At 40.5% G+C, this 13,604-nt stretch overlaps 1 protein-coding gene across 1 annotated transcript in view; it reads right to left on the bottom strand.

The window, feature by feature from the left end:
- Positions 1-5,137, bottom strand: part of nckap1l (NCK associated protein 1 like) — a 29,298-nt gene extending 24,161 nt beyond the window's left edge. Inside the window, exons 1-4 of the mRNA XM_028576449.1 lie at positions 5,048-5,137; positions 3,549-3,659; positions 2,782-2,874; positions 2,147-2,203 (exon numbers count right to left, since the gene is read on the bottom strand). Of these exons, the coding sequence (XP_028432250.1) occupies positions 2,147-2,203; positions 2,782-2,874; positions 3,549-3,659; positions 5,048-5,137 (351 nt within the window). The remainder of the gene's footprint in view (positions 1-2,146; positions 2,204-2,781; positions 2,875-3,548; positions 3,660-5,047) is intronic.
- Positions 5,138-13,604: the final 8,467 nt, after the last annotated feature.

Genomic DNA, 13,604 nt, shown 5'->3' with positions numbered 1-13,604 from the left:
TAATGGATATAATTATTAACTGTCACTCACAGTTTGAACTTATCAAAATCAGTTTTTAAGTGTTTGGTTGAAAAAAACATTTTTTGTTTTGTATTGTCTTAAGCATTTGCCAGCATATAGATTTATAACCTGACTCTGCCAGATGGATTGCTTCGCATTTGCTCGGCATATCCATCTGGGAACTTTCCGTTGGAGAACTTTTGGGAAAGGGCGAAAATACTGGTTAGCTGATTGGATAAACCATCTGTCTATCACCTATGTTGGTGATAGACGGGCCAAATCAACCAATCAGATCCACAAAGCGTATGACAATACAACCACATGCCCGCCCCTGCTGCTGCAGGCAAAGCATAGCTCGTTAGCTCAGCAAGCAAGCAACATGTCGGTAAAGGAGATTTGCCATTTGTGTAACGAGAATTTCGGAATAAAAGACACGATTTCAGGTTCCCGCTCCATATTCCAAAAGAAGGATCCAAGAGAAAAAAGCATTAGCGAGCGGCTAACAGAATTAGGGCTACCGCTGTCTGAAAATACTGGTTAGCTAATTGGATAAACCATCTGTCTATCACCACCTAACCCGCCTCAAAATCAACGCTGATTGGTCGTCGTTTGGCGAACAGCTCCAAATGTTCCTCTATCTCAAGATGCCAGACTGATCTGCGAGTGGAAAACTGGAGCTCGCGAGATCAGGACGGTCTCACGAGGCTAATAGATATATAGAGATCACCTGAATTCTTTTTTTTTTAAAGATCTTTTCTTTTTTTTTTTACTTTTCCTCACCTGAAAACCTGCCTCCATGGGATTCCATTGTAACTATTCTCCCTCACTAAGCACACTATGGCCACCTTTCAAGCTGAGAGGGTTGTTTAAATTATGATAGATTTGGGGTGAAATATCACTTTAATATTATTTTTCAGTTTAAAATGTCAAAGACAAATTACCCTGAAATGCGTTATAGCTGCAATAATAATTCATTCAAAGAGACTTAAGTCACTATTTATTGCAACAAATGGATCTGCAGTTATATTTGAAAGCCAAAAAAGGTAATGCACTGAGAGATGCTCCCCAAATAAATAAAAGCATTGTGAGGTGCTTAAAATGCCCACATTAACTGTTCAGATCAGATCACAGGAGACACTCATCACTGAAATATACAGTAGGATATACATAATGCACAAGGCAAGAGGTGCCACTTTATTATGATAATAAAAAAACTGATAAACTGAACAGGAGAAGGCTGTGGGCACTGGCAGTGAGGAGAGAAAAGGAAACCTGCAGTATGCATCAGTAAGGAGTAAACAGCATTGTAGTAGAACATGGTCTAGACGGTCCCCCTGAAATATGATTGGCCCCCACTGGTGCCCCCATTGGGCTAGAATGCTGTCTAGACAAATTTGATTTCCATTGGATCAGAGTACTGTCACGTTGCTGCCTGTTCTGCCAATGGCTGCCTTTCCATTTGGTTAATGGATATATACTTTAATAAACATACATTGTATGGCAACTGTGTATTTTGTTGAAATTGTAGGCCAGTTTAGAAGTAGAAACATATTGAACTCACTGTAGAGCACTTGTTGCTGTAAGAAATAAATTGTGTATTGCACTTTATTTCTGTTCTGTTTCCTGTTATCTGAAAACTGTGTTCAGCAAGGTTTTCTTTTTTGAAGTTTGAGGCAAGTTAATTGTAAGTGTATTGCACATTATTTTCATACAGTTCTGTGAAAAAAAATCTTCCCAGCCCTTGTCACATGACCTATTAATGTTTCCATGATGAATATCCAAACTTTTGCCTTAAGAGCCTGTAGAACATGTGTATTGTATTTGGATACACAATTTGTTGAAAAAAATTAATAATGACTGGGATGTGTTTTATTTAGCAAAATGACATTGTTTTTGTTCTATCCTATTATTATTATTATTTCTAAGCAGATTTTCTATGCTGTTTTCTGATAAAATCCCCCTGCCCCCCCCCCCCCCTGATTATTGGTCCCCCATGTGTCACCCCACTTAAAAAATCCTGGAATCGCCCCTGTAGCAGAATGAATAAAAAGTAGAGAAATGAGTGACTATTATCAGCAGATGTTGTGCATGACCTCAGCGCTTACGCTGACCTCAAACAATTACAAGCCACATAATGAATACTTACAATATCAAAGAAGCACTGGCAGGCATCTATGGTGTTCAGCAACTCATAAACGTGGTCCTTAAAGAAGAACAGAGAAGGAAAATATTAGAAAACACACAACAACAAAAAGCAACATTTAAATCATGTTAAGCCCTATTTCCTAAACACGTTATCATTTTCATAGATTCATGAAGCAGTGATCATTACAAATTTGCATATTCCTAACATAATGATTGAGTTTTTCCTCAATCTTACAAATACTGAGGATGCATGGGCCTTTCTGCGACCTCCATCACTGAAATATGCAAATGTAAAGTGGGGTGTAACAAGCAGCACCAAACCCCAGTGAGCTAACCGTCCTTGATATCTGGAATAAAATCAATCATTTTCATACATAAAAATAAACCAATCTATATGTAAATGTATTTTGGAAACCAAAAAAGCAGGAAACACATAGTGAAAGAGATAGAATACTGCAAACACCGTCATTGTCTTCTATTATCAGATTTGTGTTTTTATAAGAAAGAAAGAATAATGTATATTTATTTTTCATTTTCATTGTTTTTCCCAATTTGTTAATGTATACAGTTTTTATGTTATGCTTCTGTTTCTTCCTCTGCTGTTGTCATGTTATGTGAAAAAAGAGAGACTATCACCCTGAACTCTATGACATCCAGGAAAGAGTCATAGTAGCTTGTTGTAGCTGCCAACACTTCAGATTTCTGTCGCTGTATGCCGGTCAGATTTTGCTGCAAAAAACAATAATGATAACATTTCTTTACTGGTCAGGTATTACGAAGCTTAACATTGTGAGAAAAGACATCCTTCTTCTTTTAAGTTAATTAGATTCACTTGTTATTTAAACCCCCATCCATATGCAAATGTTAACATGAAATAAACAAAAATATGAACATAGTTTGGACATAATAACAGATACTTATATATATTATAGCAAATATCAATAATTATAATACTACAACTGCAACGTGCACTAACTCGGTCAGGCATGTCATTGTCATCTTGTAGAGATAGTGTTATAGAGTTTTGGAAGGCCAGCGATGACATGCTTGGGTAGCACTGATCATTAATAACACTTTGTTTTCAAAAGTCATTTGTTTAAAATGTCATAATACGATAATAATAATTTGTTTTCTTGAGATCAGAAGATATTAGCTTGTGATTACAAATAATTACTGTCAAACCGCTTAGTTATCAGTTCGACCTAAAGTCATATTGTTTTCAATGGATCACAGAATCATTATTTACTGACTGACTGAACTATCATTTTTTGCGTCAAGATCCCAAAATAATAATTTCATCATCACAAAAAAGAAATAAAGAAGAAGCATTGAAGCATTACAAGCATGTTCTTGTGTGGAAAGCAAGTGGGAGGAAAAGGGTTACAATCATACTTGCTACATACAATGTTTCCTCTGAAGTCAATGTTGGGGAATTTCTTGTTGATGTACTTGATGGCAGGCTCCATGGCTTTATCTGTCAGGAGGGACAGCCGTGTCTTAGGGTCTGCACATGTCTGTAACAGAGGTTAGGAAAAGGTAAAGATGTGAGGATGTGAACAGTTCGCACATCCTTTTTCTTTAAAATCAATGATTTGTCAGAAAAACCCAAGTTTCAACTTCAATAATCATATTAAAACGCTCAGTTAAGTTTTTGTCATACAGTATTTCAGGTTTTGGCAGTTGAATACTTGATTTGCCTTGCAACCATGTTCTGTGCATTCTCTTGACATGGACTAGCTGTGAAGATTGTGGGCAGAGTGGAGAATAATGCTCTCCCCACCTCCCTCAACAACACCCACCCTTTAAGAGACCTTGAGCAGAATAGTTTACAGTGAACTGCTCCTGTGGGTCTGTTTAGAAACTGAATGTAAGACTCCCAAGTGTGAAGTCTGACTGTGAAAAAAAAAAATAATATATGCATGCATGCTCAGCACATCCTCACTGGGCTCAAAATAAGACTGTCCATCCACTTCTCCTCCTGATAAATGCAGCCATAAAGTACATGCATACACATGCTCAAAATGGGTTACCGAAAGGGGGATGTGTGCATGTGCACAGTACACAAAACACAAAACATGTTCTATTTGATGACCAGAATGTCACTTCCTGCATGTCACATCCAGATATGTGTGGGTTGTCAAAATAACCAATCATAGCCTACTCTCTCCGGAGTCACCTTAGAGTATATTAGTTAATTACATTCTTTGATTGCGTCATAATATTTTTCTGGTCTCTTTGTATCTAATCTGATGTGTGAGTTTCACAGCATATTGTTCAGAATAACTGACATTTGAGGTACTGACAGCTCAGACTGACTTCCTGTTTGCACTTCCTCTTTGGAGAAACAAGTTCAGTTGCAGTTGGAAGACAGTGCTGCGTATACAATAAACTACACAGTTGTTACAGTTATCTCACGTCATTCCTTTACTGCAGTTTAAGTTACAGCCCCTGGAGAGTTTCTTAATTTTGAGTAACATAATAACATTACTGGGTTATTACCGTCGGATTGCATCCTCATACTCTGCACTACTCTTGTGTATTACAAATAAAGTACTTTAATATGTTTGGCTTCATACAATCATTATTATTTGTATATATATTGTATATTTGTATATTAGTCTTTATACAATCAAGCTCTCGTTCCCTTTTAACAGTTCTATGGAATCTGACAATATACATTTATGAATACATTTCTAAATATGATTCAATTTTAATTTATTCCTAAGCAGTGAATAACTGATATATTTACTCTTATATAAATATGTTTGTATTGTGTAATAACTGCACACAAGTGCAAATTCTGAGAAAACTACCTAGGCGTAAGCATATGAGATGAAAGTCAAGTTCCTTATTTCTGTTAAACAGACCATTTGCCTTTATAAATCTTCCTATTCTCCCTCACCTTCTTAATGTAGTTCATGCGTATTAACACCCCATCCCCTCTCTCATTGAGGATGGTGAGTTTTTCGGCCAGTTTCTGTTGGTAGTCCATGGCTCCAGAAACACCGCACCTCTCCCGCCGTTCAAGCCTTGGCCTCCTGGTCCTGTGTAGCGGTCGAACCGTCGGAAACAAGTGCACCCAGAGCCTCACCCTGACAATAGGTCACATGTGGCTCATGGGTGGAGGTGGAGCCATGAGTGGAGCTGAGTTGAGTGTTAAAATCACCCACATACTGTAACTGTATGTCACAATGTGGATATAAATATATTCATAACATTCATCATCAAAAATTTGAAAGATTACCTAATATTACCAAAAGTTGGCAGAAAAGGGTTGTTTTTAAAATACTTTGGTACATTTTTATTTTCAATCACATTAGTAAGAAAATACAGTCCCCGAAAGTCATTGTATCACTAAATACATTGATATGATACTGGAGAGAAAACATATATTATTTATATATTTATATTCTTTATTTATATTAATATATTGTTATGCAAATTAATGGCAACGTCAGTGTTTCCTGTCTGTTAAACTGCCTCTATTGTTGTTTGAGCTACTTCCTCTTGTTCTGTACAAGGACTCCTGTGAATGGCACAAAGGTACAAATCATATTTATCTTACTCAAGTAAAGTGCACTGAATGCAATACTATTTTTACTTTTAGTATAAACTAACCAGCCATTAAAGAAAACCAGGAACAGGGATGAATTTTTAGACCTCATAAAGGTCTCTCTTTCACCACAAGATGGCACTATTTACTAACTGAAGCTGTGTGTCTTGAATAAAAGGGGGATCAATTATGCAACAAAGTGGGTGTGTGACACATTCAAACAATATCACAAAAAAGCAAATAAGACAGACAGACAGACTATATTAACTGTACATTGCGTGTGTTGTGTATGTACACAGGTGTGTCCTGTTGTGAGAGTTTAAAGGTAGCATAATACATACATTTGTCGAGGGGAATGCTCACAAATGTGCAATAACTAATCCTGCACTCAATCCCAACACAAAACTTGATGTTTACTTGGATGAGATGCATTGAACCATAGAGGCTATCACCACACACACTATGTTATAGATACAAGGTTCACATTTACAAAATTTGAGCACCTTTTGTTGTTACTTCAGGGGATCATAGGACTTCATAACTTTGGGCAGTCTATGCTTTGGACTTGCTTGCTTCCTGGGCACACACATGGATTTAAAAGGCTTGTAAATATTACAAAAGTCCAGGCTTAGTCTCTGTAATTTGGCTCCTAAGAAATAACATAACATTAGAATGTGTCTCTTACAAATCAGCTAAAAACAGGCTTCATTTTTTTGCGCGTAAACAGTTATAGAAACAAATACTACCTGGAAAGCAGCTGGACAATCACATTACTTCATCATCAAGCTATTCTCACATTTAGCAAAACTACTGAGACTAAATACTTTGTCATGTAAACTAGAAAGGCCCCAAGCTATTCAGCAACCAAGTGTTGCTTTCTGTTTTTCCTGCAAGACCTTAATAACTTCTCTTGGAATTTAGTTACAGGTCCAGTACAGTGTAAACTGAAGAGTGCAGCATAGAGTACTGTAGAGCTTAGAGAGAGTAATTTCCTTAATGAGAGTCATTAAAGTGAACCACAGCAAGCACAGCGCTAGGCAAAGTGATGATTGATGTTGTGTGAGTACCTCGAAGAAAATAATCTGTTTATTATTTCCCTACTGGCAGAAGCTCAGAGAGCGGTAGACATGTTAACAAGGCTGTCTGGGAAAGCAGACAGGAGGATGTGGATGTGGGAGGAGAGAGGGGTGCAGGGGATGGGGCTTGTTGGATGGGGGGTACAAAGTTTATAAACCTCTTGCCCTCAGTGAGCCAAGTCAAAAAATATTATTATGAAAGAGAGAGGTGCATGGAGCTGTTTGGTTTCCCAACTCGTAATTTGTGAAACCAGAGACTTGTTCCAAATGCACAAGCTGTAGCTGAAACAGGGTTATGGTCGCACATACAGATTTGAGAGCAAGAATGGAGCTGTGGAATATAGAGTGAATAAAAAGAAACTGAAGTTAAATCTACTGTGCTGAAGGGACCATTTGCTTGATCTAGGTTGGTTTTGGAGGATGGCTAGTATAAGCTATGGAGAAAGAGACAGGTGCAGGGTCTGAAATATAATTTGTAAAACTGTACAGTATGATTCAAAAGCTCAATACATCTCTTTAAAATCAAAACATCAAATCTAATCAACAAATCAACTTACATCAATCATCCCTGAGCACTGTAGATAGAATAAATATAATGCTTTTGAAAATAGAAACATTAAAACAGCAATATGAATAATTTTAAACATTTTGGTTCCTGGATTGCTGAATCTGGTTTGAAGTATGAAATATGTATGACAACAAAAAATATGGTTGAAACATACAGGAAGGATCCACAGTATAGAAGAGTAATGAACATGATCAAGATGACTGACTATTATTCCACTGTGTGACTGATCAAGAAATAAACTATTAAAGGAGAATTCCGGCCAATTTTTACGTTAATCTTGATCGCTGAACCCCGACCCAAATCAGTGGAGGTAACACGGAGAAGCTGCAGCTACGTACTACAAGCGTCCCCTGAGCTAAAACGGCAGTACTCGGGGCAAGTTTTAGAGTGCCTTTGTGCCTCTTAACAGACACAATATGCAATTAATATGTCTGTGCCACATGAACAGGGCCCTTACGTGTCAACAAGATGCGTTTTCAACTCAGACATTGTTTAAATTCACCTACCCTGGTCCCTGTCTCGATCCTGCCAGTAGCTAGCTTGCTCTGCTAGCTGATAGCCGTTAGCTGCCGTTTGGTGAGTGTATTCAGACAGGCTTCTGTGATAATCATCCCAATAACAATCCACGGAGCGGTGGTGGTGTGGCTATGTCCTCCAGAGGACAGGTCATGTCACGTCTTGAAGTGTATTCCCCTAAAAAAAAACAATAGTGCTGTAGTAGCTGTTAGCTGCTAGCTGCCCTCCGGTGAGTGTGTACAGCCAGATAGCTGTTAGCCGTTAGCTGCTAGCTGCCGTCCGGTGAGTGTATTCAGCCAGGCATCTGTGATAATCATCCCAATAAAAATCCACGGAGCGCCCGGTGGTGTGGCTATGTCCCCAGTTACTGAAGGCTACCTTTAGCTTGTGCTTGGAGCAGCAAGTTCATCTGCCTGTTTCCCCTCTGTCTGTCAGTCTCGTTCTTTCCAACTCTTGAGGCTAGTTCTTCGTCTGTATACTCTGGTTCGAATAAATAAGGATGACCATCAAACGCAAAAAGGCTCTTCCGTGTGTTGCATATCTGCTATATTCTTCATACTCCAAGCTTCTTCCGTTATAAACAACTCCGCTTTTCACTCTTCACACACACTACGCTCCAATCTGCAAATTACTGTTTACCTTTTTTTCTGCTACAACTGAATTCCCAGGAGACCCGCGATGCAACAGCTAGGCTTCAGTAACGCAATTACTGTGCAAGCCACAGACATCGTTTATCCCGTTTCCATGTAGTTACATAGTCACTGATATGGTCATAACCACTACAGTGCTCAATTACCTATTTTGAGGGGGAAATAATCTAAACCTTTTGCTGCAAAGGCATGATCTGTCCTATGCAGGATATCCACCAACCCACGGGCGCCCATGGATTTTTTTATTGGGATGATTAGCACCGATGCCTGGCTGAATACACTCTCCGGACGGCAGCTAGCAGCTAACGGCTAACAGCTATCTGGCTGTACACATCACCGGAGGGCAGCTAGCAGCTAACAGCTACTACCGCACTATTGTTTTTTTTAGGGGGGAATACACTTCAAGACATGACATGACCTGTCCTCTGGAGGACATAGCCACACCACCACCGCTCCGTGGATTGTTTTTGGGATGATTATCACAGAAGCCTGTCTGAATACACTCACCAAACGGCAGCTAGCAGCTAACGGCTATCAGCTAGCAGGGCAAGCTAGCTACTGGCAGGATCGAGACAGGGACCAGGGTAGGTGAATTTAAACAATGTCTGAGTTGAAAACGCATCTTGTTGACACGTAAGGGCCCTGTTCTTGTGGCACAGACATATTAATTGCATTTTGTGTCTGTTAAGAGGCACAAAGGCACTCTAAAACTTGCCCCAAGCACTGCCGTTTTAGCTCAGGGGACGCTTGTAGTACGTAGCTGCAGCTTCTCCGTGTTACCTGCACTGATTCGGGTCGGGTTTTTTTCTATCGAAAGTACTCGCGTAGCTATAGCGATCAAGATTAACGTAAAAATTGGCCGGAATTCTCCTTTAACTATCATGGAAGATCTGTCATTTGTTAATCTTGCTGGATATTCCATCCAAAGGTATCAGAGAAAATGAATAGGGAAAGGGCTAACTAACAAGAGTGATATTAACAAAGTAGATGTGTGTACATGCACAATTAAAAACTAGTGACGGCCTTAGACATTGAAGACAACAGGGTATTCCTTGCATTATGTGAGCAGGGTTGCAGGAGGAGGTAATGGTAATAATAGAGGAAGGGTTTAAGGAAGTGCTTGCAGCTCCGGCTGCAGCCCAGATGTCAGAAGAGAGATGGCAAAACACGTAGGCCTCTCTAATAAATACAATATAGGCAAGTATAATGTAGACTACTGTGCTATGAGTGTTACCCTTCTATCAGTCTCACATTGGCAGACCTCAACAGCTCTGTGTCAGTACTGGAGTATGGTCTGGCTACATTGCTTATCTATTCTCGGTGAAAAGGGAAAAACACTCTGGCTTGTTTGTATTTCTTTAAACCAATCACAACCACGTTGGGTAGTGCTACTGTAAGCCCCTGGTGCTGCAGCGGTGCCCTTGCAAAATAGATAGCAGAGAAAGCGGTAGCGTCTCAGGCTTTATTCCAGCAATGTACATTCGTCAGACTACCCTGCTAAAAACATTTCAATCAGGAGAGACTTGTTTGCAGATATGCAAAGGTTTATTGTACCTAAGCATAATAAAATATACAGTCCTTGGAGCTTAGACTCCATCGTTTTTAAAGGAGTAAGGAAGCCAAGACAATCCCCCCGATGGAGTCTAGACACTGGAGGTGGCAGCAAAGGAGCCTGAAGACCAGACTGAAGGAGTCGACAGAGCGTCCAGCAGGAGGAAGACCCAGGGTGCTATTGGGTGACGATGACTGGAGGTGGAGGGTTGCACGCTTTGCCTGAAATGACAGCCGACAGCAGCAGGGAGAGAAACAGATTTAAAGCAGGGTTGTGATGCTGTGATTGGCCCTTGGAATTCGTGGCCGATTCTGTTTGGTTGAGCAGCAAGGTGAACACCTCCAACAGCTGATTCGATTTAGAAAGAGAGCAGTGATTAAGTGTTAGGTCTTCCTGAAAGAATTTACACTGAGCTACATATCAGCACAACTATTTAACAACCTTTTTGAATGTATTTTGAAATACTTTACACACTTTATATTTAGGTCTACTTGATTTACATCTACATGCTAAAAGTTGCTACAATCAATATTTGTAGTTGTATCTTTCAGCTCATTGTGATGGTTTAATGTTAAGGTTCATTCTCACAGCTCTCATAGTGTCATTTTTGGACAGCTGTTTATTTAGTGTAAAAGCTCTAGCCAAAAGATTGACTGTAAAATATCTAGCTAAAGGGCCAGATATTTCACTCAGTCAATGGTGGGGACCAAAACAGAGCTAAAAGGAGAGTAGATATGCAACCTAGCTACATTCGTCAGATGGCCCTGCAGAAACGCGACTCCAAATAATGCTGTTTCGTATCTCCTCGATGTGTAAAAAAGCTAATGTTTTCTAACAAGCTTACCATTATGTCTGTGCTGTGTGTTCACCGCATTTTTCTGCTGCCCCCAAGTGGCCAGGTTTATTTCAGGTTTAACATAGCTTTAAAAAAGGGCATGTTATTTGCAAACAATCAAGTGCTCCCTCATATTTTTTGTGAGCATACAAAATCCCAATCACATCTCATAATATAATATTATAATATACATAATATTAACCCCAAATATCTAGCATAACTACCCAGCCAGCAATGACATGTGGGGCCAAGATGGGTTAAGTACAGGTTCCATGGTTACTGTGTGGGCATGGGCTTTGGCTGGGTGAAATCAGCGGGTCCCATGTAGGTTTTGTAGTATGAGTCCCACATAGGAAGCCCATATGAGCTGATTACATGGGCCCCATAAGGGACAGGCATGGGCCAATTGGGCATGGGTTTGAACTGAGAACACATAATATGGGTCCTGCATAGCATATTTATGGGCCAAGTGGGCATGGGTTTGAACTGAGAACACATATATGGGTCCTGTATAGCATATTTATGGGCCAAGTGGGCATGGGTTTGAACTGAGAACACATATATGGGTCCTGCATAGCATATTTATGGGCCAAGTGGGCATGGGTTTGATCTGGGAACACATATATGGGTCTTGAATGGCATATTTATGGTCCAAGTGGGCATGGGTTTGAACTGGGAACACATATATGGGTCTTGAATGGCACATTTATGGGACGAGTGGGCATGGGTTTGAACTGGGAAAGCATATATGGGTCCTGCTTAGAAGTTTTATGGGCCGAGTGGGCATGGGTTTGAACTGGGAACACATATATGGGTCTTGAATGGCGCATTTATGGGCCGAGTGGGCATGGGTTTGAACTGGGAACACATATATGGGTCTTGAATGGGACATTTACGGGACGAGTGGGCATGGGTTTGAACTGGGGAAGCATCTATGGGTCCTGCATAGAAGTTTTATGGGCCGAGTGGGCATGGGTTTGAACTGGGAACACATATATGGGTCCTGAATGGCACATTTATGGGCCGAGTGGCCATGGGTTTGAACTGGGAACACATATATGGGTCCTGCATAGAATTTTTATGGGCCATGTGGGCATGGGTTTGATCAGGGAACACATATATGGGTCCTGCATGGCATTTTTATGGGCCAAGTGGCCATGGGTTTGATCTGGGAACACATATATGGGTCTTGAATGGGACATTTACGGGACGAGTGGGCATGGGTTTGAACTGGGAAAGCATCTATGGGTCCTGCATAGAATTTTTATGGGCCATGTGGGAATGGGTTTGATCAGGGAACACATATATGGGTCCTGCATGGCATTTTTATGGGCCGAGTGGGCATGGGTTTAATCAGGGAACACATATATGGGTCCTGCATGGAATTTTTATGGGCCAAGTGGCCATGGGTTTGATCAGGGAACACATATATGGGTCCTGCATGGCATTTTTATGGGCCAAGTGGCCATGGGTTTGATCTGGGAACACATATATGGGTCCTGCATGGCATTTTTATTGGCCAAGTGGCCATGGGTTTGAACTGGGAACACATATATGGGTCCTGCATAGAATTCTTATGGGCCATGTGGGCATGGGTTTGATCAGGGAACACATATATGGGTCCTGCATGGCATTTTTATGGGCCAAGTGGCCATGGGTTTGATCTGGGAACACATATATGGGTCTTGAATGGGACATTTACGGGACGAGTGGGCATGGGTTTGAACTGGGAAAGCATCTATGGGTCCTGCATAGAATTTTTATGGGCCATGTGGGCATGGGTTTGATCAGGGAACACATATATGGGTCCTGCATGGCATTTTTATGGGCCGAGTGGGCATGGGTTTAATCAGGGAACACATATATGGGTCCTGCATGGAATTTTTATGGGCCAAGTGGCCATGGGTTTGATCAGGGAACACATATATGGGTCCTGCATGGCATTTTTATGGGCCAAGTGGCCATGGGTTTGATCAGGGAACACATATATGGGTCCTGCATGGCATTTTTATTGGCCAAGTGGCCATGGGTTTGAACTGGGAACACATATATGGGTCCTGCATGTCATTTTTATTGGCCAAGTGGCCATGGGTTTGAACTGGGAACGCATATATGGGTCCTGCATAGAATTTTTATGGGCCATGTGGGCATGGGTTTGATCAGGGAACACATATATGGGTCTTGCATGACATATTTATGTGCCGAGTGGGCATGGGTTTGATCTGGGAACACATATATGGGTCTTGCATGACATATTTATGTGCCGAGTGGGCATGGGTTTAATCTGGGAACACATATATGGGTCCTGCATGGCAGAGGCGCAAAGTAACTATGTAGGCCTATTGAGTTATGTAATTACTTACTGTACAATTTTTAGTAACTTGTAGTAACTCTACATTTAGGCTAATCAAGCATGTTGAGATTTAGTAATTGTAACTCAATACATTTCAAGTCACGCTAGTCACCAAAGAACAAACATTGCATACATGTAGATCTTTCGCCAAAACAATCCATCAGTCATTTTTGTTAGTCGTGCAGAAAATGAAAAATGTAACTTCCCAAAAATGTAAAAAACATCAAAATATGTCAAAGTTTACGCTTTGTTGAATTATGCTGATTAGTGGACTCTCAGAAAGGTTGCAGGCCTACCGTAACACTTCAAATAATAGCCCAGTCCCAGACGCCTGTCCCTTGGGGCAGAAACACATA

The sequence above is a fragment of the Perca flavescens genome, chromosome 4 (genome assembly GCF_004354835.1).
Source record: "Perca flavescens isolate YP-PL-M2 chromosome 4, PFLA_1.0, whole genome shotgun sequence".
In the NCBI taxonomy this organism is placed as follows: Eukaryota; Metazoa; Chordata; class Actinopteri; order Perciformes; family Percidae; genus Perca; species Perca flavescens.
This window is presented reverse-complemented; position numbering and strand designations above follow the sequence as displayed.